We start from the raw sequence: 26096 nt of genomic DNA on the forward strand, positions 1-26096 counted from the left end.
TGAAACTTGACATTAGGAAAATCAACATAGTGCTGTCTTACCAACCATATACTTACAGTAATAAGAAAAAAAGGCTTAAAAACTGTTTTTTCTGGAGAGGAGGCATTGGGAATTGTTTTTCTAGCTGGAAATAGAAGTAATTATTACAGATCAAGTGAGCTACTGTCTGTAATAATTGTACAACAAGCAATTCGCAAATTCTACAAATGACACGGAAAGTGCAGCTACCAAATAATGTATTCGCTTCATTCGGTTTATATCATGTCTTACCTGACAAGATCCTGCTTCACACTTTTTGATGTTTTCCAGATCATTCTTAAAGATGTGGATTCTTTGCTGTATGTAGATACAGACATTTTGTTTCTGCAGCCAGTGGATGAGATGTGGTCTTTTTTTAGAGAACTTAATTCGACTCAGATTGCTGCAATGGCACCAGAGCATGAAGAGCCTAGCATTGGATGGTATAATCGCTTTGCCAGGCATCCTTTTTATGGCAAGACTGGGATCAACTCTGGAGTCATGCTGATGAATATGACTCGGATTCGAAAAAAGTATTTTAAGGTAGCATTTTTTTTTTTTTTTTTCCCCATTGATTTGATGTATGCTTCTACTGTTAAGTATTTAACTTGTCACTTCATTGACACATGTTTCATGGGCTGGATATGCCAAATTATTATTATTATTATTATTATTATTATTTTTTTTTTTTTTTTTTTTTTAGTAGTGCAAAAGTGAAAATATGGGTTTTGCTTCTGTAAAGACACAGCTGTGTATTGCTCAATTTTGAAGCTAGTTGCTCTTTAAATATTCATACTCAGAAGAGGTTATAGTTATTAAGGAGCTGCTTAATATAATGCTACCCCATTATAATGCGGTTGTGGGGGTCCATAATTAGGAGACCACGTTGCTTGTGTTTCGTCTTATAACGAGTATTGGCATTTTTGTTCCCGAAATGATATACAATGCCCACAAGCCAAATTAATATTGTAGTGTACAGTGGAACGTGAAGGAAGGAGATGCACACACTTTGTAAGTACGCATTTTTTCCCTAGAGCAGCCCTCTTTGGAGTCAGTCTCATCAAGAAAACCTCTTAGTTTTTCTTCGTCTTTTTAGCCATCCACGTAATGTAGATTCTGCAACATTTATATCTTTTGAAACTGCTACTTGAGGTGAACCTTTTCTTACTCTGTCCACAGCATCAAGTTTCATTTTAACAGTTTAGTTTTTTGCTTGGTGTTGTATCTGGAATGTTCACCCGGTGTTTGCAAGTCAACTTGCATTATGGGGAACTGGCAGCCATGACCTTAAATAAATAAATGATATATATATATATATATATATATATATATATGCTTTGAATAAAAATTAAGTCCATGTTTAAAAAAACAAATAAAAATAGGCACTAAATTATTTAAACTTCTGGTCATCCAGGCATAATTTTAGAGGGAATGCAGTTGGAAGTATTAATATTTAGAAATCGTATACTATTTGTTGAGGAATTAGAGTAGATTTCTGGTTAATTACTATAAGCAAACAGCAGGTGGCAGATTTATGTCATGCAGCTGCATAGGGTGATGTGCGAATGGTGTAGAAATATTTTGATATTTATTAGAGCTCTTATTTTGTCATCACAATTTTTAGATAAGTGCACGTTATGTTTCAAGTGTTTTATCTCAGAAAACTAAAAGGTTAGGCTAAAAGCTGTTGGTGTGTGACCATCTACTTGGAGTACACATTGTGCATCTCCCTTGAAATGTTGGGAACCTGTGAGCCTCCAAAATATCAGCCTTAATTCATCCCTGGAATGGTGCTTTGTCTAAGAGTAAAATGTCAACCCTTTTTATAAGATTATTATTATTATTATTTTTAACAGAATGATATGACCACAGCACAGCTGCAGTGGGAGGAGTTGCTCATGTCTTTACTTAAAAAATATAAACTGAACATAACCTGGGGAGACCAGGACTTGCTAAATATCATCTTTCATTACAACCCAGGTGAGCTTGATCAACAATTTATTAAACTGCAGTTGAGGGAAAACCTTATTTCTCAAAAGAAAAAATATAATTAATGTGGGCCATGCTTGTACAATTTGGGGCAAATAATATTTTTTCATATGGTACTTTCTTGATTGACTTAACAATGTAGTCCTTTGTTGAAGGTGACTATGTTGCCTTAAAAACTTTCTGCTATAACGGAAAAAGAACAAAAACATGTTCCACGATGCTTCAGATAGTGTAAGCAAATTGTCTGTACCTTAGTTTTAGGGTATGATTTAAATACTTGCTTAAATATCCATCTGATACAAACCACTGAGAGGTAGCAATATTTAAACGTGACAAGCATTCAGAGATGACTCTTCAAACACACACGCATTCCTTTTTATGAGTTTCATCTATATTTTATATTTCTTTTAAGAATGTTTGATTAATAGCTATAATAAATCTCAATCTGTTTGAACCCAGCTGAACCTTTTTATCTGATTTAGCTACAGATTGTATGAGACCATAACTGATCTAGCTGTTAAATCAGAATGCAGGAGTGTTAAGGATGAAGCTTTGTAAAATAATGTCAATATGAAAGCTGTAACAGGTTAAGTGTAATTTATGTGATGGCATCTACTTTGCAAGGTTTTTAAACCATGTTCCATAAATGAAAATAAACACAATAATTTAGACTGAATCTACAAAATTTATAAGGGAGTATACTTATATACTGTATATGTGTGTGTGTGTGTGTATGTATATGTGTGTGTATATATATATATATATATATATATATATATATATATATATATATATATATATATATATATATATATATATATATATATATATATATATGTAGATAGATAGATAGATGGATAGATGCTGCCACTGATGATGACCTGCTGTGAATCTTACCTGTCTCTATTTGGAAGCTTGCACTAATATGAAAGAAATATATGTTTTCCCCCATCCATCCAGAAAGCCTTTTTGTATTCCCCTGCCATTGGAATTATCGCCCTGATCACTGTATTTATGGCAGTAACTGCAAATCTGCTGAAGAAGGAGGCATCTTCATTCTTCATGGAAACCGGGGAGTTTATCATGATCATAAGCAACCTGCTTTTAAAGCGATCTACCAAGCAATACAACAAGTAAGGAGTTACTTGTTTAATATTTTTTTGTGGGAGTGGGAAAACTGAGAAACAAGTGTGACAGTAATAGACCATCTTCATGTTAACCCCACCACATTATACCAGTGATGTATACTAAAGTTAAAAGTTCCACATTCTTTTTTTTTTTTTTTTTTAAGTTCTCTTCTGAGAATGGAACCCTTTCTAGAGACAAACTGGTCATACGAAGGGAATGCTTTATTGGCTGGTTCCTCAGACCCCATATTTAGCACATACTGTATCTTAATTCTTTATCTAATATAATATTGTGTGTTGATCTGTGTCTGTGAAACCATATGTATATCCTCTACATTTCCCTAGCTGCAGTGTGAAGCATGTCAGTGTTGCAGAGGCTTTAGTACACAGCACACCAGTTCCAGGTCCCTTTGTGACCCTTGCTGGTAGTCTTAGAATCTTGTTACCAATTATTTGGTGCTTCCACCTGCCAAGTAGCATTTTTGTTTTAAAAAAGATGTTTATTACAGTTCGGAGCACACCCTCCTTTATTGTAATGTAGGCTGAAAACTTTGTTTAACACATACTTTTTAAAGTTATATAGCTAAAAGCGTCCTAAAGGCCAATGTTCTTGATTAGTTTTGAAAACTCATAAGGGGTGATTCCAGAGTTTTTGATGTTGCTATAACACATGGAACGTGGACGTGGAATGGGCCAGAAGCACTACGAAGTGGCATATTGACTAGGCTACCCAACTGCCTTGTATATTTAATGAAACAGATTCTGTAAAAAGTAACATTTTCCATTGCTATTCATGTAATCTCTTATCTTATCAGTATGTTAAGGATAATTGCCCTGCTACTGAAATCCTGCAGGGATGGGGGATTTCATTTAACTTGACAGATGTTAAGGATGTCATCAATTTTCACCAAATCAGTTGCCCAAATTTGCACAGATACACCATCAGGCACCTCTGCAACTGTCATGCATCATTTGCTGTCCAGCTTTCCTGCTGTGACCTGTCATTGAATAGCCCCTTATCAACAATGGCTTGGTTTACATGCAGTTTAGAAACTCCAATTTCTTTCTCCATTGTCTTGAGAATGTGAGGTAGCATGCACATTCCTCATCAAAACATGGCCTGGCTAAAAAAAGTGGGTAAATTGCCTTTCCATGCTAAAAAGCAGCTCAGTGGACTAAAAACGAAGGGTTTTTTGCATGGCAACAAGTTCGAAAGCAGTACCATACTGTATGGTCACGACCCTTCAGCAGTGTTATGCTATGAGTACAGTACCTACCAGTTTTCGGGGGGGGTCAGTGTTGTCTTTCAACAGCACCATTCTTAGTCTGTAAATGTATTTTCATAGTTTCTCCTTACTGGAAAGATTGTGACAAAGTTAAATCCTCCAGAGAGAGTAAGTCCTGTGGGACAGGATGGTTTGAAATGAACAGAGACGGCTTCTCTTTTCATTCCAAGATGACAACAGCTCATCTCCAAAACTAGATTTTCATTGCTAATAAAGTGCTCCAGCATTATATTGCTGAACACACTGAAGAGTTGTAAAGATGTGGTGCCGATGGTGCTTTTAGGATCCAGGATGCTTATCTGGACAATGCACAATTATCCACATAAAATCAATAGAAGGCAGCTGTTATTGCTGGTTGATGTGTATATAGTCATAAATTAATGTACTTTTGGTGACCTAATGCTAGACCAAACCGAGGTAAATGAGCTCCCATAAAAATGTAATTTCTCCTTATTTCCTGTGAGCATTGTAAAAGTAGTTTCATTATTGGAAAGAGAAATTACATTGATGCTTTATTCATGATATTACTGGAAAGGGCCAGTTCGGGGTATAATAAATGTTGATAAAAACTACATTTCAGAGTCTAAATGATTTAAGTTTTTTTTAAATCACAAAAATAAAACTGGTTATTCAGAAAAGAGTTTATGACCTTGTTGGTAACCATTTTTTTGTGTTTTTGTGTTACAGTACACATTTGGAGATGACCCAGTCCATTCTCTCCTATACCCACTTGAACAAGATCTGCAGAAGACAACACATACTTACTGTGGAAAAGTACAACACTTATTTACAAAGCAATTACAAAAGAGTATAGGAACAATTCAAGACAAAGTCTCAAGAGGAAGGTAATTGTGTTTTCAGATATGTTGATACAAACATTCACTTTGAACTTTAGGGACTCAACTGTGTTTTATCATCACATGGGGCTTCTCTGTGGAACCTCTGGAAGAGGATTATCAGTCAGTTCTAATCCAAGTCCTGTATGTTCAGACTTGGGAAGAATAAATTCTACCCTTTCTCATTTTTTGTATTCTTGCTTCCAAGCTGTGAATTCAACGTATCAATGTGTAAAAGCACTAATCTCACTTTGCTGTGTGTGTGAACCCAACTGTTACTTAATTGAGGTTTCAATTTGTAACAGTCAAGGGTGTTAGGTTGAAACAGTTGACAATCTGCATCTAAATGTTTCATGTGTTATAAATGTATGTGTTACTGGGAACCTTTATTGACAATCATGTGTTAACAGTAAATCATTTAGAAGTAATAATTAAAGACTGCACAGAAGACTGCTGAGGATTTTAATCAACATTGTTACAGTTTACCTGTCTGGTAATACATTAAAGTACAATCAAATACATTTATTTAAAAGACAAATCTGAATAGAAAGCCAAATATTTGGATTTTCCAAATAGGCACTGTCCAAATGCATACTGTTCAAATACGTTTTCTGGTAAGCCAATAAGTATTGATTATTATTTGTATTTAACAGCCAGTAAAATTGGCATGCAGTAAACCCAAGGAGAGATTTATGTATATGGTATAATCTCTCATGTTGATTTTTAAACATTTTCCCTTTTACTTTTTGAAACACTCTTATTACTACTTAGTCAGGAAGGCGCAGTCCCATTGTGTCCGAGTGTTTGTCTAATTAACTTTTGTTTAGTTTCTTGTGAACATTCAGAACAATTATCTTTATGGTTCCAGTTTCAAAAACTGTGTAGTGACCTTGTGGCAGCTACTCAAAGAATTCTCATCTCAAAATTTAAAGGAGTTTTATTCCACTTACAATTCAGTTGTTGGTTTTTATTCATCTCAGAAATGAAGACTGATGCACATCTGTGTTCTGAATAAAACCACTAAACACCTGGAAGTGTCTTGTATGAGATCAGTTATGGTATGCTTATTGTTGTTTATGCCTAAAAAAGATTACTTTTAAAATGTTAACATTTTCATGTAATTTTGTTTACTGAATAAGAATCTATGTTTTAAATGCAGTAAAATAATCAAGTTGCACTAAATGTAGTATAAAAATAGAAAATGTTTTTGGATAGAAATTGTTGCCCAGAAATGTGAAATTTGGCGTGAAATTTTTGGGTCCTACATATATTTAAGCGATAGTGCCCGCCGATGAGGGCTCTACCATGTGATAATTGACCGCGATGGGAGTTATGCGTCCCTCACCAAAGGCGCTAATGAAAGTCAAGGTCATCTACCACACGGTAGAGCCCTCAGATGGGGCACTATCGCTATTAGAAAACAATTTGTATTATTATTTTCTTTAAAAAACCTTAGAACTTAGATTTACTTTGAACTTGTACTGATTCGTTGGGTAAAGACGTCCTAAGAAAATAGTCCCGAACATTTTTTTAAATAAATAGAAAACAAGGATGGCATACATATAAAGAGAAAAACATTTTTTTTTTTTTTAGTAAATCAGTTTTTCTTTTTTTATTAACTTGTTTTAAACTCTTATTTATAATTTGGATATTGCCTGAATGAACGGAGCCATTACTGAACAGTTCGTATAAGATGGAGTCTGAGCTACCAACACATCTCATTAAATACCACTCTAAAATGCCTCCAAACTCACCGTGTTTCTACCATCAGCCAGAGCCTTTCTCTCCTGAATATAAATGAATGGAGCAATATTATTGAACTATCCGTGTCTTGCTTTGTTGAGCCGACAGTCTGTGATTGGCTCTTGGCAGTTGCAGGTAATTTACAATGCAATTTATTGATTGGCTGGTTTTGGTGAATAATAAATAAATTTGGACCAATTATGTCTTTTTTTTTTTTTTTTTTTTTTTTTTTTTTTTTTTTAGTATTTACTCTCCAATACATTTGAACTATGCTTAAAAAATACAAAAGATTAAAAAGAAAGCCAGCACTTGCGCAGATTGATTTTAAATTTGATTCGCATTTGGTGCTGAGACGTTCCAACGGGCACTCAACTGTCTATTAGTGCCCGCTAGAGCTGGAGGTTGATTGGCTGACGGTACTGAATCATTTTCTCTCTCATATATATGTGTGTGTGTTTGCTTTTTAATTGAGCTGTATTTCTGCACGGGGGAAATTGGGTTCTGTTTTATTATACTCTTTAACAAATAAAACAAGACACAGGATTTAGTAATGGCTACATGAAGGGATATATCAGGTTAATAACTTGCCATTTTTGGGTCAAATCCATACATGAGAACCTCTAACAATTATATACTTCAGAATGGGCTACTGGGTTTCTCAGAAAAATGTACTTTACAGATGCCAGTTTAGAAAGATTAAGTCTTGGACTACCTAGCATTACTTTAGGTAAGATAGCCCAAGACTAGTGCTAATTAGAGTCTGTAAAACCAACCTACTTTTAGTTTTCTTCTTAAATATACACTTTGAATACATTTTGGATCTGCTAATGTTAACCTTATATTCATCTGATTCCACATATCCGGCACTAATCTTGGGCTACCTCGTGTTACATTTTAGGTTTTGTAATCCAGGATTAGTGCTAATAGAGGTAATTTTGTGTTTTAATTAACTCTGCAGAATATGTGTATTTTTAAATGGCGGCCTTGTTCGTTCTCCTCTCATACCAACTGCTTGCTATGAAAGTTTTCATATTTATTTAACAATGTCCAACTTGTTTCTTTAATGTTACTGCATACATTTTAATCCATGTGAATAACAGCTACTGTAAAGCCAAATAACGACATTTTGCACAGTTGTATCTATACAGTATGTACGTTTCGTTTGTCACCAGGATATGTGGTGTCCTATGTAGTTTAAAAAACATTAATAAATTAATTTTCTATTTGTAGGATTCTAACAAAATATTAACTGGAGTAGATAGAGCATGTCATAAAAGAGCAGTTTACACTTTGAAAGCCTGTTACAATGTTTGATTTATTGAAGTGTCTCAGAAGTACGTCATTTTTAAAGTTTACAATCTACTTTTGAAGATGTATTCAGTTGTATATTATTTTTATAATAAATTGTACATGGGGAAGCATTCTTTTTTCTTGAAGTAATTTAATATGATCTATACAGTGGTGGGAAATGTTTACAATTAAAAAATTTAGTGCTTTATTAATTTGTCACCAAATCTTTATTGATATTTTCAATAACAAAAATACAAATAATAAAAATAATTTTTATTTTTGTATAGTGCCTTTCATAGTGGACCACCATCACAAAGCGCTTTACAAGATATGAGATTAGAGTTTGTGAACTGTGCGTCAACTGCAGAGTCACTTTGAAGAATGCCTCACCCAAAAGACAGAGCACAAGGAGGTTAAGTGACTTGCTCAAGGTCACCTAATGAGTCAGAGGTTGAGTGGGGTTTGAACCGAGGACCTCCTGGTTATAAACCTGTTTCTTTAACTATTGGACCACACAGCCTCCTCCACAAAGGAGTTGTGCTAGTTAAAGAAGTGCCTTATGAATCTACTTAAAGATTTAGAGTAGTTTTTTGAGATTTACGATTATACTGTATTTACAGTATAATCGTAAATCTCGAAAAACTACTCACTTCTAAATCATTTGTAGTCATTTTTGTATTACTTTAGTATAAATACATGTTAATTTGGATTCATATGTTGTTTTTTTCTGACTTTATGTGAACGAAAAGACACACATTTGCCCGTTTTCCCATTGGAAATAGTGATATTTTGAAATATCACTGTGCTGGTCACAAAAGCAAAGTTTGTGGGGAATAATAGCCATTTTCTATACTTTTGAGGCATAAGCAATTAGGAAATAACACTTACTACCCAGGAAGAAAAAAAAATAAAAAATTTGTTACACGGTGTTACTAGCCCTCTAGTAGAGCCTGTTGGATGTAATGTCCATGTATATGCTTACAAAAAATGATTTCCGCATAACACATACATTTGTGATATAGTACATTTACACAAGTTATTTGTAATTCACAATTTACCAAAATTGATTAATATTGTATACAGTGCCTCCATTTAGATGCATTTGTCTTGGTTAACAACAATATGTTGTCTAGAATTGTGTTAATTTGTGGGATATTCAGTTTTATATTTAAAACAGTTGCTGTGGTAAAAAAAAAAAAAAAAAAAAAACAAAACTGGATTACATCCACCATCTAAAATACTTTCAGATTATCATGTGTGCATTGCACAAGATTATAGGTGAAACAGAAAAATCAACGATCTTAACCTGATGAAAGGTGCTATAACATAAACTGTCAAAATACTGGTCTTCTCTGCAGGCATAGAAAGACTTTTTAAAGCAGTGTTGTTTTTTGTATGTCAAATGCAGTCACTAGATGGTGCTTTAGTCTTCTTTGTCATTTTTAGGTTTACCGGTACTTGTTTTGTTATATAGGATAACAAAAGTAAATTATACTGTATCAACAATTTTGTATATTTAAGGCTTGAATACCTCTGTTTGGGCGTGCATGTTTGTACTTCTAGACATATGCAGCATTACATACAAATTCAACTTGCTATCAAAACTAAATTCAGTAAATGCTCTTAGATGTCTAATCACCTATGGGAATTACCATATGAAATATCCAAAGAGTGAGTCACCTGGCAAATACACAGATATGTGGTGTTGAGTCATCCAGTCAGCGGTATGCAGATTCGAGTCATGGCTGTGCAAAGTTGCAGACCTTCACTGGGGATTCCATAGGGACTCTCATGGGTCACACGTTTTGTGATGTTTGGTACACCCTATCATTAATTCTTAAACATTGGCTTTTGCATTGCAGTTAAAACCCTATCATCCTACATACACTTCGTATTTCTTGCTTCACATAGAAAACCCAAGTATGAAGTAACCCTAAGTATGAATACTGCAGGGAATGATCTGGCTGAGTAGGCTTAAAACAGGGATCTGTCCAGAAACGTATGTAAAGTTTTCCTTGCCTGATTTACAGAATAATAGAAACAGAACATGCTCTACTTGGGTTCTTTGTTTCTCGTTATCACTGCAGACACTGTTCATTTAACTAAATCTAAAGTGTTTGCAGCATAACATCTCCCTTAAGACTGTTAAAGTACAAAGACTGTCCCCCACATAAACATCCTTTTACAACCAACACCATCTAGGCAAACATATCAACACGTTGTCTTTTTTCGAGGGGAAAAAAAAAGCTTTAAAGTTCTAAGGTCATACTGTCTAACAAGAAAATAAAGGATAATACAAGTATGAAAGTTTACCCGTTAATTTCTTTATGGCAATGGCAGAAGGCATCGCTGTATGCTGTCCTGTAAAGTCATTGCAATATGTGCAGTAGACTGCTAAAACTTGTCATATTGACCACTGGTAATGATAATGGCTGCTACTGGAAAACTACTGGAAGGACCCTGAACGCTATGTTTGAAAGGCACTGCATAGTAACGTTACATTTTTTTCCACTTGCGTTAAATTAACATTTTATCTACACTAAGTTTCTTAGCGGTTTAATATCCTATTATGTTTGTGCTTAGGTCAATTATTTGCCATGCTTGCAAACTATTCCATCAACATTTTCTTCTGAAAAGACTCCTCAAGTTTGACACAAGCCCATAGGAATCCTATGCAACACTGATAGCCTCTCCACCATAATCACTTTTTTTAGAGTTTATTTTGTATTCTTTTAATAATTTTTTCAATGTGGCATACATGACAAAGTTAAGGTATGATAGTTCCTTCTACTTTTGACTTCCTGCTTTACCCTGTTCTCATGGTGACCATGAGGTCAGAGGGCAGATCTGTCTCGTTTGTCATTGATCTCGTAGAGAGCTTTATTTACTCTTTAAGATAACCAGCTTTAAGCAAGTGAATCATGTTGTTTTAGATTAGATTTACAAGTGTATTGGACTGTACAGAATTATCAATAAAAAGCATTCCGCAGTTCACTCTTTGCCTGCCTTTTCTTCATTTGAGTATCTCACCATCAAGCTCCCTTCTCCCATGTGCCTTACCCTTTCTGTTATCTACCGTCCACCAAAGAACAACTCTGCTTTTATTGTTGAGTTTTCAGAATCACCTGCACTTCAACTGACAAAATCCTACTCCTAGGTGACTTCAACATTCATGTTGACTTGCCTTTCCCCCCCAGTGACCGACTTCAACACAATTCTAGACACTCTTGGACTTTCTCAATCTGTCAATGTCCCCACTCACACCCGAGGACACACCCTGGATCTGCTCATCTCCAGGGGCCTTGATGTCTACAATCTCTCCGTCTCAGATGTCTCTCTCTCTCTGACCATTTCTTAATAATAATTAATCTAATATTAATCTCCCTGTTCCTTCCTCCGCCAATGATACTGTGACTCCTTCCGTCCCAAGAATCTGCTGAATCCTCTGAAACTCTCGGAATGTGTCACTGCCTCCCCTCTAACTGGTACTCTCCTGTCCTCAGTTGATGATGTGGTGACCCTCTACAATGCCACCCTTACACATATCCTTGACACCTGTTGCTCCTGCTTACAACCAGAATGAAAGAAAGATCTAAATTGCCCATGGTACACCCTTGAATTTTGACTGCTTAAATCTGCCTGCTGCAATCTCAAGCACAAGTGGAGGTCATCTGGAATAACGATTCACAGAGAGATCTGGACCGACCATCTCGCGAGCAACAGCCGGGCGCTTGCCATGGCCAGGGTGAAATACTTCTAACTATGGGACACGGTAAACCCAGTGTTCTCTTTAAGACCATTGACCAAACCCTACATCCAGTCACCGACAGATCCAACTCTCCTCCATCCTCCTCTCTTACCTGTTATGATTTCTCCTTTTTTTCGGAACAAAATAGACAACATCTATTCCACGCTCGCCCACCACAAACCCAGTCTACTAATTGACTAGATTAGATTAGATCTATATTGTTAGACATGCGAGATTTTTTACATATTGCATTTATTTTTAAATGTAAAACTGTTCTTGCAGACTCAGGTTGTTCGCAGGAAATGTATCGAACATACTGTTTTACTAAATGTTAATTAAAGAGGGAAGGTACACTAATTGTGGTAATTATGAAGTTAAGCAAAAATCCTTGTCAATTTTTAAAGCAGTGAGGCATTTCATTTCAAATAGCCCGTACCTGCTGTCTGAAACCCCCTGCTATAGCATCTGCAAGAGCACTTGATAATTTAGCATCACACTTGAAGTTGAAATTTAATTATTTGGTCTTGCTGAAAAAGTCATATTTATGAATTCTTATCCTTGCTGAGATCCTTTATCCAAGCTTTATCCTTTATGGAAATGATATTGCCAGAGCCATATATCTCAAATGACCCTTTTCTCTGGAGCAAACCTCATTTTAACTGAACATTAACTAGAGGCTTTTGCAGACCTATTTATTTCCTTAGTATGATAGTAATTTGTGAATACCAGAAGGGACAGGATGAAAAGATAATTTTTTATGTGAAAAGGAGGATTTCCTCTATGCTTCTTAATTTCCTTTTCAATTAGTTATGTTCTGTCACTCATGTTGGTCAATGGTTTTCATTTCAAAGCCCGGCATCCCTTATTTGCATGTTATCTGGCTGTGAGGTGTGAACAGGCATAATCTTTCAGTAGATTAATATTTTGTGCATCCAATTCAAATGCCTTATTAAAACTATAAAGTCTGTAGCTTTAACGATATATATTATATACATTAATATATATATATATATGATATATAAAAGCAAAGCTCAACTTTTTCGGTTGACTGGGATATTATTAAAATATAAAAACATACATATTAATTTTATTTTATTTCTCTGTCCAGCTGGTATACTCTGAGTCAGTAGAATCATAGTTCGCAGCTGTTTTTGAGTAATTTCTGATCATGATGGCGTGACCTTTCAGTTATGCTGGCCCCACTATTTTGCTAGTTATTTTGGTGTAAGCAGAGTAGAAACTTCACTTTGTCATGTGATTTTCTTGAAATTGCAAAGTACTGTAGCAGGATAACCACTTATACCTGTGTAAATAGCATAAACAGGTAAGGAAAAGGTGAACCAATCAAAATAAAATTGCATGTGCAGCTAACTTACCCATCAATGGAAAACAGTGTTTAATGTTCTAGTGATGTACTTAGAAACTGGGGTCTAATGTTATCATCTAAACAGCACCGGATCTAAAGTGCGCCGATATCAAATCATACTGTGTTTTGTATTTGCTCTTATTAGGACTGAAGTCATTGTATTTTCTATCTTGCTCTTAATTGTGCTGTAATTCTTGATATGTTTTTTTTATACAACTGTAAGTCGTCCTGGGTAAGGGTGTCTGCTAAGAAATAAATAATAATAATAATAATAATAATAATAATAATAATAATAATAATAATAATAATAATAAAACCACCATGCTTAAACTCTATATTAATCCTGTAGGTGTTTTTCCCTCATGTTGAGAGAAATCTCAGGAAACACTGAAGTACACAAGCACTGCACAATGTTATGTTGAGGCTTCTATCCATCGCTGTTTAAATCATAGAAATAGACCCCAATAAACAAGACAGACAAACTTGTTGTTGTTTTTTTTTTTTTTTTTTTTTTTTTTTTTTTACACACAAAAGAGCATCAAATAAGATTAAACAATACACAATAAAACTATTTTAAATATATACTTTACTATATGTCTTTTTTATTATTATTATTATTATTATTATTATTATTATTATTATTATTATTATTATTATGTTGAACATTTTTAACCTCAATTTGTCTACCTGTAGAACTTACATTTACAAAAGGCACAAACAGTGGAAGAGATTAAAAGGTGCAAACAGACATTTTAATGCTGATTATTTATTGCATTTTGTGACTTGGGTATTTTTGTTAATATTAGCTACCTTAGAAATTACTTGACTGAAATTCTAAGAGCTACAGCAAACAATGAAACTTTTACAATGAAACCTGAATTAACTGGTCACCAAAGGGAATGCACATTTCTGACTGCTTAAATGAGTGCTAACCAGCAATGATAAATCTGCAGAGTAAAGGAGACCAGAGATCCTATTAATAGTGTTAATAAGAAAACTGGTTTTAAAAAAGCACTCCTTTAAGGTAGGTGTCTCCTTGTCTAAGATGTTTTTCTTTTCTTTTTCTGGAAACAGGTGACTGTAAATACAATACATCTAAAAGCCACAGCACAATGGATTCAATCATTTAACTTGTATTCGCCTCATGGAGACAATCCCTTAAAATACATTTTAGCAGTATTTGCAAACAATTCACTCTCCGATGTATCGGGATTCCAAAGTTTATTTGTGAAGGTTCCATTCACTGAAGGCTCTTCAGTGCTTGTTCGTTGTTTTGTTTTTGACCTTTCATATATATTTGTTCCCAAATTCAAAGGAACTCAAATCACTCAGAACTTAGGGACACTTAAGTTCTTGTACGAATTGTGCGGTATTTGTTTCATAAAAAAGGAGATCATCAGTGACCCCTTGTTGCAGGTGGAGGGTCAAGTGTGGTAAAGTACTGTCAATGCATTGAACAAAATGGGTCTGAAAAACCAGTTCAAATTGTTTTTTCTAGGTTACTCGGGAGTTGAGGGTTCTGAATCTCTGTCAATCCAAAAAACTAAACAAATAAAATAACGTATGCAGACACTCAATTTGTTCACTATTTCACTGCTTTTATAGTAAAGTGCAGTGGAGTTCCAACTCAATGGAGTTTTGTGTACTGGTACCGACAAAATAATGTTGCACCTTTATTGAAACTTCCATAGGATGCAAAGTAGGATTAATTAAATATAAGCCATTTGCTCTTTAATCAAACACACCACCCACCTTTTGTCCGGGTTACAACTGACACACTGCCATGCAATAGCAGTTCTGAATGATTCCCTGAGCATTTCAGAAGTAAGATTTTTTGGGGGACAGAATGTGGAAATCTCTCCCTGTTTTTGTCATTCACTGTGATAACAAAACCTCTGCATATGGATGGGCTGACAGCTGGGTGACGAGATTAAGGACACCTCTGCTCTTCTGAAGCTGCGTCTTCAGATACACTGAACTTTGATCTTTGATGACAGTGGATCACCAATCTTGGCAGGCTTTGTAGGTAGGATATACTTTGCTCTTTAATGCACACCTTTGAGAAGAAAAAAAATAAGTCTGGCTTTTGATGTGTCTTTCAAAATGAATGCAGTGTCTGTGAATACACGTTTTATCCAGTCATGTATTAAACATACCTGCGAAAAGGACATTTGATATGAATACAAACAATCCCATAAGAGCAGGACAGTAGGTGTTCTCACAGTCTTCTCGTTCAGTATCGATCAATATGTTGTCTCGTTGTATCAAAATGTCACAGAATTGAATGTTAGCCTTGTCTGTTTACTTGTTTCCAGTTTGTGAACTAATACAACAAACATTTCTCTTGGTATCTCAGTTAGGGTTTTGTCCCCAAGGGATAACAAAAAAAAGTGAATTATAATATTGTACACTTCTTGTTGCTTACAATACACCTGGCTATTGGTCTTTTATTAGCATTTTTAAATTGTGATAATATTAGAAATATTCAGATTTTCTGTAGGTTTGCTACATGGAGCATAGATACAAAAAAAAAATCAACTTTTTCACACAGAGTGAAGAGACACGTTTCATTGTACTCTGCTTGTAATCTTTATATTGAATTGTATGAAACCTAGTGTACATAAGCTCTGAACTTTATTTTAATTGGGATGGTATATAGCGCTCATTAAAATAGTAATGGGATAGTACAAGCAATAGAAATGCAAGCCTGCCAACATACTCTCTTAATCCAAAGGCTTCCCATGGAAAGACCATCCACTCAGAAGGTGGTAGTTCATGCATGACATCCAATCCTACCCTTTAAAGAGGGCCATCACAAGAACCCCGACCCAAACCCAAACTGTGTTGTGGTTTATGATGTGAGGCCATTAATTAATTTCACTTGTAACCTAAACTGAATTCGAACCCAATAACAAAATACTAAAAGCCTAACATATCTACTCACCATAAGATGTTCATAAAAATAAAAAAAAATGTTGTCAGAAATGCCTGAGCTAACCTAATGTTTCAGCCATTTTTTCTCGCTAATTTAAAGACTTAAATCAAATGCAAAATCAAATACATTTCCCCCCTATCTTGTGTCGTTTCTTGAAACTTCTCTGTGGGGAATGTTTTCATAGCAGGTGTCATAATGAAATGCATTATTTAAAAGACTGCCTTTGCTGTGTGAAGATAGGATCCTGATGTTTCATTACATGTTCAAAGGTGTTGAAGAAATTGAAAATGTAATTTGTGACGAGCCATGAAATAGCAATGCTTGCTTCCTTACTGCAGAACACAAGTAGATACTGTTCTAGATGTGAAAGTTCACTGAAAACATCAAAGAACATCACGTTTTGTGTTATCGTAATGACGCAGGGGTGAATAGAGCACACATTTAAGCACTTTGGAAGTAGTCTGTGTGGAACATATTTTACATTTCATGCATTGGGCACTCCAATATTTAGAAGTCATTTCTGGCATCCTGCAATAACACCATTTACATTCACCCAAACAAAGAATTCTTTGTATCATATTGGTTTATTGTGTTGTATAATTTTAATGCCACATTGTCCTTCAGGTGACTGCTAATTTTGAAAAAACAGCTGTGACTTTTGAATCCTGTCGTGTAGTTGGCAGTTTTAAATGCTGACCACTCTTTAGCTAGTAACTGCCACTAAATTATCCTCCCACCCCATTAGCTAGTAAAGTGATTATCAACCAATCGTTCAATGCTGTAATTTAATTGATTGATTCTTCAATTACTAAACACATAGATTAAATGGAGTTGAAAGTGCAAAACAAGTAGAGAATGAAAAAAGTAATTAAATAAAGTAAATCCAGGATATACTGTTAGCTTAATATCTTTTTTACATTATATATTTGCAACAAAACCCCCTCAGAATTATTGTAAATATCATAAAAATGCATGAAGACTGTAAATAAATATATAAGAACAAGTACTTTGAAGCTACTTACTCAAAAGGTTGTAATGAAGGTCAGACTGGCTTAAGCATACTTGTGTTTATTTGGATATATCTACCCTTTTCCCCCAGTGGACTACTAACCTCATGTGCTGTATCTGTGAGAAAGTATTTGAAATACTTAAGAGATTTCCAACAGTGAAATAAAGAATGGTAATAAAAAAGGAGAGATCATTCAGGGCTTTATGGTGAGACCAAGTTTAAAAACCTTCTCACTGAAAATGTGATATAAAAAGCTCATTTAGTTAATTTTATAGTTGGAACTGTAGGGATACTGTGAAAAATGGGTACAGGAATACAATATTACAGTGAAGTATTTACATAATTCCTTTTGAAAATTAGGTTTAATTAAATTCTCCTAGTGATATCAATACATTTTAGTGAAACTGCAGTATGCAATAATTTGCCAATGATTTTTAAGGTTTTCATCAATTTAATCTGTAATTTAATTACCATTTGCGTGAAAAAGCATTTTTAGCATCATGAGAACAATACCATTGATATATATATATATATATATATATATATATATATATATATATATATATATATATATATATATATATATATAATAGGATCGAGTCAGTCATCTACGTCTGTAATTTACTATAGTAAAAAAAATTAAATTAGAAAAATATTCATATTCAATTTCTTTACAAGAGTGCGCGGGAGTGAGGGCTGCTGTTCATATAACTCCTGCCTATATAGTCTGCACTGCTGAGTTTCCTTATTCATATCCATAGTCCATAACACTGGTGATATCTAAATGGATAAACAAGATCACCAGTATTGTTGAATGTCCTGTTGAGTAAAAGTTTGCATTGTAGCTGTTTTTTAGATGTCCGTCCCATAAGTGCATGATTTGGTTGATGTCAGATTTGGGGCAGAAGAAGCACTTTGCTTACTATTTAAAAATAAAATTGAATACTTTAAAACAAGAAAATACCAAAACCCTTGTCATGTAATAGCTACCCACATGAAGTGAAGTCATATAATAGTTTCAACTTTGCCTCACATTTTCATCCACTTTAAATACTGTTACCTCCTCATACTCTCGAAGCACCCTGTAGATATGAACTTCCAAAAATGTTTCTTTAATGTAATTGGCACCCCGTTTCTCTGATAAAGCTACCTTTATTTAAGGGGAAACTATGTATCACATTTTCTGTCAATACCCTTTCTCCACCATGTATGATTATTGTTCAGTGAGCAAGGAAAAGGACAAGCTATAATGCTGACAAGGGTTTTTATTTGTGATTATTTAATATTCCTGTTTAGAGCGTTTGAATGCTAGATCCTTTGTGCTTCTCCTTGTTAGTAAATGCTGTCTTCTTTATCCAGCTTTAATTATGCATGAAACTAAAACAATGAGACTATAATTGATAGCGGTTCTTTGCATTGTTTTCAGATGCTGCTTCTATCAGCCTCTCAGTAAGCCAACAGAAAGTACAATAACTGATATACAGGCAAATATAACAATGTGGTTGTTATTGGCTGCATAACACAGCTTTTATTTATTTTTTTAGTCTTTTTTTGTTTACAAGATTCTCCTGGTGAGAAAGATAAGCAGCTAATTCTATTAATGTTGTTATCAAATCAGTAAAATAACAGTGAATCCCCAAATTAGTGACTTTGATTTATTATCCTTTAAAGACGAGGTGGAGGCCGTTATGATAATTTGTAATTGCCACAGGAAAAAAAAAGAAGATACATTTGATAAGGGCCTGAGTGGCCCATTGTCATTTAGTCAACTATTGCAACACAAAGGCTGTTTTTATTGGGGTGGTAAAATTTTGTAATAAATGGTCTTAGATGGGCAAAACTGCTTTTGAAGAATTAAAATTGTAAGCGCACATCATTCATATTCAAAGTTATTTTAATAGCATTCACATATTGAAAAGGAATGGCATTCAATTTAATATCAGCATGTATCACATTTGAAACCTAATATATAGGCTTCAAAGAACACCTGCCAATAGAATACCTTAAACATCCATATTAACACTTTAATTTATACAAAAAGGCACCACAGCATGAAACGGCCCAACTGTCTATGCTACAAGGTCAAAAGCTATTGAATTATATTACAATTCATTTTCTTCCTTTGTGTTATGAAAGGGAGATTTTTTCTGTACTCATTGATGCCTCTGATATTTTCGATGGTATCTGGTATTTTTGGAAAATGTCTAAGACGGTGGCAAATCATTGAAAGTTGGACAGAACAGCTAATGTGCCTGTAGCACATTGCTACGTGTGTGTCTTTCTTCATCTCATTTAAAATTGGCTGATTCCTAACCTAACTGCTTTTGATTACTGGTTTTGAAGGGCCCTGAGTCGCTCAGCTGGTAAGACATGGTCGTCTTTTGTTGCAATTACAATATATTGTGCCTAGGAGAAAAGCTAGTTGCAGTTTTACATTTTACATAACCCTATTTAAAGTATTGCTTCTTGTGTAGTGTGCAGTACAAATACAATTATATTTTTGGGGTCATGCTGGTAGAGGTCAATGGTTAAATATATAAATGCAAGAAAAGGATGGGAGCCAAATGCTGTGTTCAGTATTGTTTCATAACCTCAATTGATATTGTTTCTCTTTTCATTCCCAAACAACAATTAAGTTTCTCCCTGTTACGTTCTACTAGATTCCTGATTGGACTATAGGCAGCTTCATGGAAAGCATTGATGTGTCCAGCTTTTCTTTAACAACAAGATGGCTGTCCTCACCTGAGGCCAATAGTTTTTAAGGAGATGGCATCATTTGTAACATAGCCAAAAATTATAGCATCTGGAAAAAAGCAAATAGCATTCAATTTCTTCGGTCTAAAGCCTGTTGGTGGCAAAAAAAAAAAAAAAAAAGGACGGTCTAGGACAATACATTTTGGAGTCATACATATTACAATTCATGGCTCTTGGTTGGCAGACCACAAAATTAAGTCAATATTTTAATAGATGTATTTTTCATTTATTTATCAATCAGGACAATGTACTGTTATCCAATCATGTTTGTATGACACTTAATGGTGGAGATGTGTTACCATGAATTGATTGGTATTCAGTAAGGAAGTGATTGCATCTATTTAGTAGTCAGTTTCATTACCTAATCAAGCTCTGTAGGATTGTCTAATTGACTAATTAGCTGATGCCATGATTAATTATACAAAAGGTGTAAGCTGTCAAAATGAACACTATTATAGCTATGAACTGGGATACAGTAATAGGAAAACAAATATATGTCATTTGAATGTTCAACATAAGTAATATTAATATTTTCGACTAGTAGCAACAACAGAAAACTTCAAATATTGTGTGCTCCACTCTGAAATGACCAGATGTGAAAGGTTTTATTCATAATTCATCATGATAATTGTTTTTTTTTTTGTCCAAAATGTTGCCCTTATTGCTCATTCGAGACAGTAAAGGCTGTCCTTCAAAACCAGCTGCCTCTAGTCAATTCATTCATACTTGAGTCTTTAGACTGGCATAAAGCTTTCCTTTCAAACTCCTAAGGTTTTTGTACATTTTTTCACATCCTTTAACATCACCCTTTCTTTTTTTTCCTTAGATCTATTTCACAAGTCTTTATTTTTAGTAACACCTTTTCCTTTCCTAGGTTTCATGGACAAATCCAGCCAGGATTTCAGTTTTGTCTGGAAATGAGTTGTACACTGTCTGAGGTACCACTTTGCTGGCCAGCATTTAAGCTTCTGGTTTCAATAATGTTCCAAGCCCTTAAGCTGAGTCGGTTTAACTTTGATTCAACAGAACTTCTGCTCCGCTGTTACAATTTATGATTTTGCCAAAGTGCTTCAAGGAATTATTTGACTCTACAGAGTGCAGACTGCAGTGTTAAAGCAGGTTTAATCAATGCCCACGGATTGCTTTTGACATATGTAGATGAATTGGTCTTCTATGTGGCTGTTCTTTTATGGAGCTATTATATGTGTGGTTGGAGAAAAAGATTGAATTTGTATTTCTTATTTCAATGAGGGTTCACATTACCTATACTTGACTGAACTGTTCAATTAAAAGAAGAAAAAATAGAATTGAGCTTACCCAAGCATGGTAGGTTTGTAAATCACCAAAAGTATCATGATGTTTTGCTTAACAGTTCAATCCATAGGGAATTATTATTATGTTACTAGACATTCTCACTGATAAATAGGAAAGATTTAAAAAATATATTTCTACAAGCTTTTCTTTGCCAGACCCATCCCATGGAGCCTAGATTTATGTTAAGGCAATCCACAAGCTTAAAAGGGAAATTTTAAAGACTAAGCATAAACTAGAGTTAGAAAAACAACTCCCTACCTTCCTTTCTGTCTGTCTTATATTTCTGCTGTTGCAATACTGGTATTTAACCTGTTTTCAAATACCAGTAGTCTCTTTTTGTCTCGTTCAAAGTGACATTACCATAAACACTGGCAGGGAATACATTGTAATAATGCCAGCAGTTCCAGATGTAGTGATACCTAGAGATCAAGGAAAATGACTTCTCTGGGGAGTTGAGAGCTGTTGGGTACGCAGGAAAGTGAGGCCACAGCTCTAAGGACAAGCCCCTTGAGACATGGCTGAATATGAATTGCCCATTGAAGTGACTGGTGGTTATCACGCTTCCATTGGTTGATGACAGAAAAGCTGCAGGTGAGCAGGTTAAAGCTCAGTTTAACAGCTCATTAGTTATACATGCAAATGAGACATGGTTCATAATGGGTGCCTCTTGGCGAGAGGATAGTTCTTAACTTTGCCTTGTTTCTGTAACTGGGCTAAGGGCTAAAGATTTCACTGAGATTGGGGGAGGTCCCCTAGGCCAACAGGGAGAATGAGAGGCCATGGATGAGCACCGTTTGTTTGGAGCAGAAGCAGGATTCCCCTGTTGATTGCTGTATGCTGCCATGTGATGCTTTTACTAGTGCAGGTAAAAAATAACAATCTCCTTTTTGACCTTCACTGCTGAGTCCCTGCCTGCATTTTTACTTCCATCTTTGTGCATTCTGGGCTATTCATACACATTGTCGGAGGACACTCTCTAAACTGCATTAACCTTAATTCAAGTTCTCGAACATCCATTTACTTTACACTATCGCCACTTACCAGTTGAATCTTATTTGCATTAAAACTTTAGCGCCAAGAAACTTATATACTCTGGACATTAGAGCAAATTATTACATTTGTAGTTTTTGAGTGGAATGCTGATAGAGTGATAACAAAATCAGACTGAAAAAAAAATATATAAAATGCACAAGATGAATAAGACTTCAGTATAAAATCTTCCATGGTTGTGTTGCGCAGTTCTAAATCCTTTGGGGTTTTGAGTTATAATGTGAAATGAATTGCAGTGTAGAGCTTCAGTAGCAAAACAAACTTAAAAGGTTGGAAAAGACTAAGGAAAATTATTTCATTTTGAATGTTCTCAGCTAGACTGCATTCCCTGTGAGGACCATCACTGAGGCCTGTCCACTTCTATAAATGGCTCATAAGGTTTTAGACCATGATAAGGAGGCTGGGGAAAAAAAAAAAAAGGTCTTATCCTCATATGCATATTAGTGAACAGCAGCTCAGTTTGGTTGTCTTGCAAAGCTATGTAAGCTGTCTCAGCTCATTGCAAGTGTCATGTGGAGGATGCTGGTATGATATAAAAAAAAGTGATTTAGAGATTTCTGTTGAAAAAAGTATCTTTCTCTGTTGATAAAGTGTGTCTTTCTCTGCTGAAAAAGTTAATATCACAAAGTCAAATCACTGCCGTGGGCATCTGTACAATTGAAAAGAAGGGCCTGATTTGTTTTGTGTGTATTTCTTTGGGTGGCAAATCATTGAAGAAAAACCTGTGCATCTAAAGCAAATAGATCTGTCAGATAACAATCTCTTTATATTCTTATACAGAATGCCGCAACTTATAAACCATAATAATAAATAGCGTGACATCTAGGCTTTCTCTTTTGAAACATTTCAACCATGCATCTTTTATTCAGCTGGTCTGAGATTCTGAGCCCCACCAGATGTAATAGATATATTTCCTTCAGCTTGCAGTGTTTATGGGAAAGGAGTTTCCAACCTCAGACTGAATCATGTATTCCAGTATCTGCAGCCATGACCATACGCAGATGATGTCATCATAGCATTTGCACTGTGGCTTCCGAAAGATGCATTGTTTGGAAAATTGAATAGGAACCTATAGAGGCATCAGTTCTACTACTTTGAGAAATGACCCAATAAATGACTTTTGTTTTTTATTTACAAAATGTAAATAATGGATGGAAAGCAGCATCCCCATATTTGATCACCTGACTCGCTCCATGCTTGGAGATGTTGTAGTCTGGCTCTTGTGACAAAATAGGATTTAGCACTTCATACTGATGCTCTGTAATTTCAGAAGTCTGACACAGTCATACATCAAGCTTTGCATTTCTGTAACTTAATTAGGGTCATGCTGACCAAGTATTTTGATGCCTGTGTCTCACTAGAAGCTGAATTAATTAGTGCATCTGCTTTGGATTAATTAGGATCACTGATAATTAGCCCTCAAGGTTTCTACCACAAAGAGAACTTGCCTCAAAGTGAAAAAAGTAAGAATAATTTATAAAGCCACCTTCTTTTAATCTTTGTTCTTTGATGAATACAATTATGTTTTTGTGAGAACATTTAGCATAATTTTTAACTTGAGATTAAACACATTTACAAAACTTTTACCATGTGTTTTTATTTTCAATATATATTATGAATTGTATGATACATTGGTATGAGTGATGCAGTAACACTGTATTGAGCTTCCATGTTACATGTGTGTAATAATGGTATGTCCCATTCCCTTGGCTGCCCAAATTCAATCCGATTTTTCGGTTTTAAATGTTCATTTCAGTTTTACAAGAAAAAAACAATTGGATGTCAAAACAGCTCAAAGAGTTGATATAAAACCAAACCAATGTTTTACCACAGGTCAAAACATAAAGTTATCTGAAAGCACTCATAACTATAAATGTAAATTCTATACCAAATCTTATATTTGAACTTAGTACAATCTCCATCTCGCACAGTGAGATTGTTTGTTAGGCAGACAATAAAGCTATTTACTGTATGGGCTACTGCCTATCTTATGTATTCTCACAGACAATAGGATTTCTCCTAAACTGTGACATTCGTTGCTGTGCAGATCATTAATTTCCTAAATGTCTATTTACCAATACAACTGCGTGATTTAATGAGCAGACAACTTGAAAGCGTGCGACAGGGTTTAAAAGTGTGGCAATACAATAGATTTTACAGATGGTTGTAGGCCTCTCGAGTGGTGCATCCATTAACGGCACTCTGCGTGGAGTGCAGGATGCGCCCTATAGCCTGGAGGTCACCAGTTCAAGTCCAGGCTATTCCACTGCCAGCCATGGATGGGAGTTCCCAGGGGGCGGTACACAATTGGCCGAGCACCACCTGGAGGGGGGAGGGCGTAGGTCAGCCAGGGTGTCCTTGGCTCACCATGTACCAGCAATCCCTGTAGTTTGGCTGGGCACATTCAGGCCCACCTGCAAGTGGCCCAAAGCTGTGTGGTCCTCCAGCGCTGTAGCTCTGAGGTAGCTGCATTGCAGGGCTGCAGAGTGAAAAGAAACAGACGGTTGATAGCACAAGTTTCTGAGGACGCATGTGTTTGTCTATATATATATATATTTTTTTTTAAACAATAGAATAACATGTTTAATATCATTTTCTTCTCTGACAATGAAAACCATACTGCTAATAATGCATGATTGTTTCACCCCTGGAGCCTATAGTGAGTTATTTTTTCATCTATATCCTTAAGTTGGTTCCCTGACCCCCCCCCTTTAATTGTGGATCAGTATTTCCTTGTACTTGGCAGTCACTAAAATTGGGTATTAAGATGAAGAGTAGGTGTTTCTGTATTCTGGCACTAGTTACTATCTTTCCGCAGATGCCTGTATTTGGGGTTGCTAAATTGAATACATTGTTTGAGCTGGGGTTGTGTTGGAAGAGCTATATTATGAAAGTCATGAAGTAAACCATATCTTTGTTTAAATGTGGCTATTCATTTGATTTGATATAACCTAGCCACTGTAACAATATAAGTAGAGTCAATATTTTACTTGTGCTTTCTGCTACATAGGTTACACCCCCATTTCAACACACATGGACGTTGGCTGGTACACCAAGCTGAACAGTGTGAACATTATAACATACATAACCTGCCATGGCACTTTTTTTCTTGCTTATTTTTGGAGAAAGTAATTTGTCACATTTCCAGTCATCTACTTGGTTTCCATTACTATACAGTTTCCTCAGTCTAATAATAATATGACAGCAATGTGCTAAATTTAGTATTCATAAATGCAATGTTATTTCCAGGTGTCAATAAAATACTGTATCTAATGAAATTTTAATTAAAATGTTTTACTGTGAAGGCTCATGGGCTTAATCAGTATCCATAGTTTAATTTTCAGTGATTCAATTTCAGTCAGTCATTTGCTTTTTAAAAGAAAATTTTAAGCGAGAGTCTATCGTCAGAGTGCTTGTGCAGCAATAGAACTTCAGGCTATTAACACAACACTAATTAATATTCCTTTCAGTATCAACCAATGTGTATGACAACTCATACTTTGTACCACATTCCTGTGGGATATAATATATGGATATGCTTATGAAAATATGTTTTCCCTCATTTCTTTTCTTCTAGGATGCATTCAAGGAGAACAAACAAGGTATTTAGTGCAGGATGCAGGATATGTCT

The 26096-nt window shown here is 35.1% G+C and overlaps 1 protein-coding gene across 5 annotated transcripts in view; it reads left to right on the forward strand.

The window, feature by feature from the left end:
* The window catches only part of LOC121318131 (glucoside xylosyltransferase 1-like), a 42475-nt gene that overhangs the window by 10755 nt on the left and 5624 nt on the right, over nucleotides 1-26096 (forward strand). Inside the window, exons 4-8 of one of the 5 annotated variants that reach the window (XM_041254451.1) lie at nucleotides 310-561; nucleotides 1875-1998; nucleotides 2968-3140; nucleotides 5108-5265; nucleotides 8577-8863. In XM_041254451.1, the coding sequence (XP_041110385.1) occupies nucleotides 310-561; nucleotides 1875-1998; nucleotides 2968-3140; nucleotides 5108-5265; nucleotides 8577-8667 (798 nt within the window). In that variant the 3' untranslated portion in view covers nucleotides 8668-8863. Of the gene's footprint in view, nucleotides 1-309; nucleotides 562-1874; nucleotides 1999-2967; nucleotides 3141-5107; nucleotides 7480-8576; nucleotides 8864-26096 lie in introns of those variants that run through there. The other 4 variants (XM_041254452.1, XM_041254456.1, XM_041254455.1 and 1 more) reach the window with 4 other exon arrangements.

Source organism: Polyodon spathula, chromosome 7 (genome assembly GCF_017654505.1).
Source record: "Polyodon spathula isolate WHYD16114869_AA chromosome 7, ASM1765450v1, whole genome shotgun sequence".
NCBI classification, from domain to species: Eukaryota; Metazoa; Chordata; class Actinopteri; order Acipenseriformes; family Polyodontidae; genus Polyodon; species Polyodon spathula.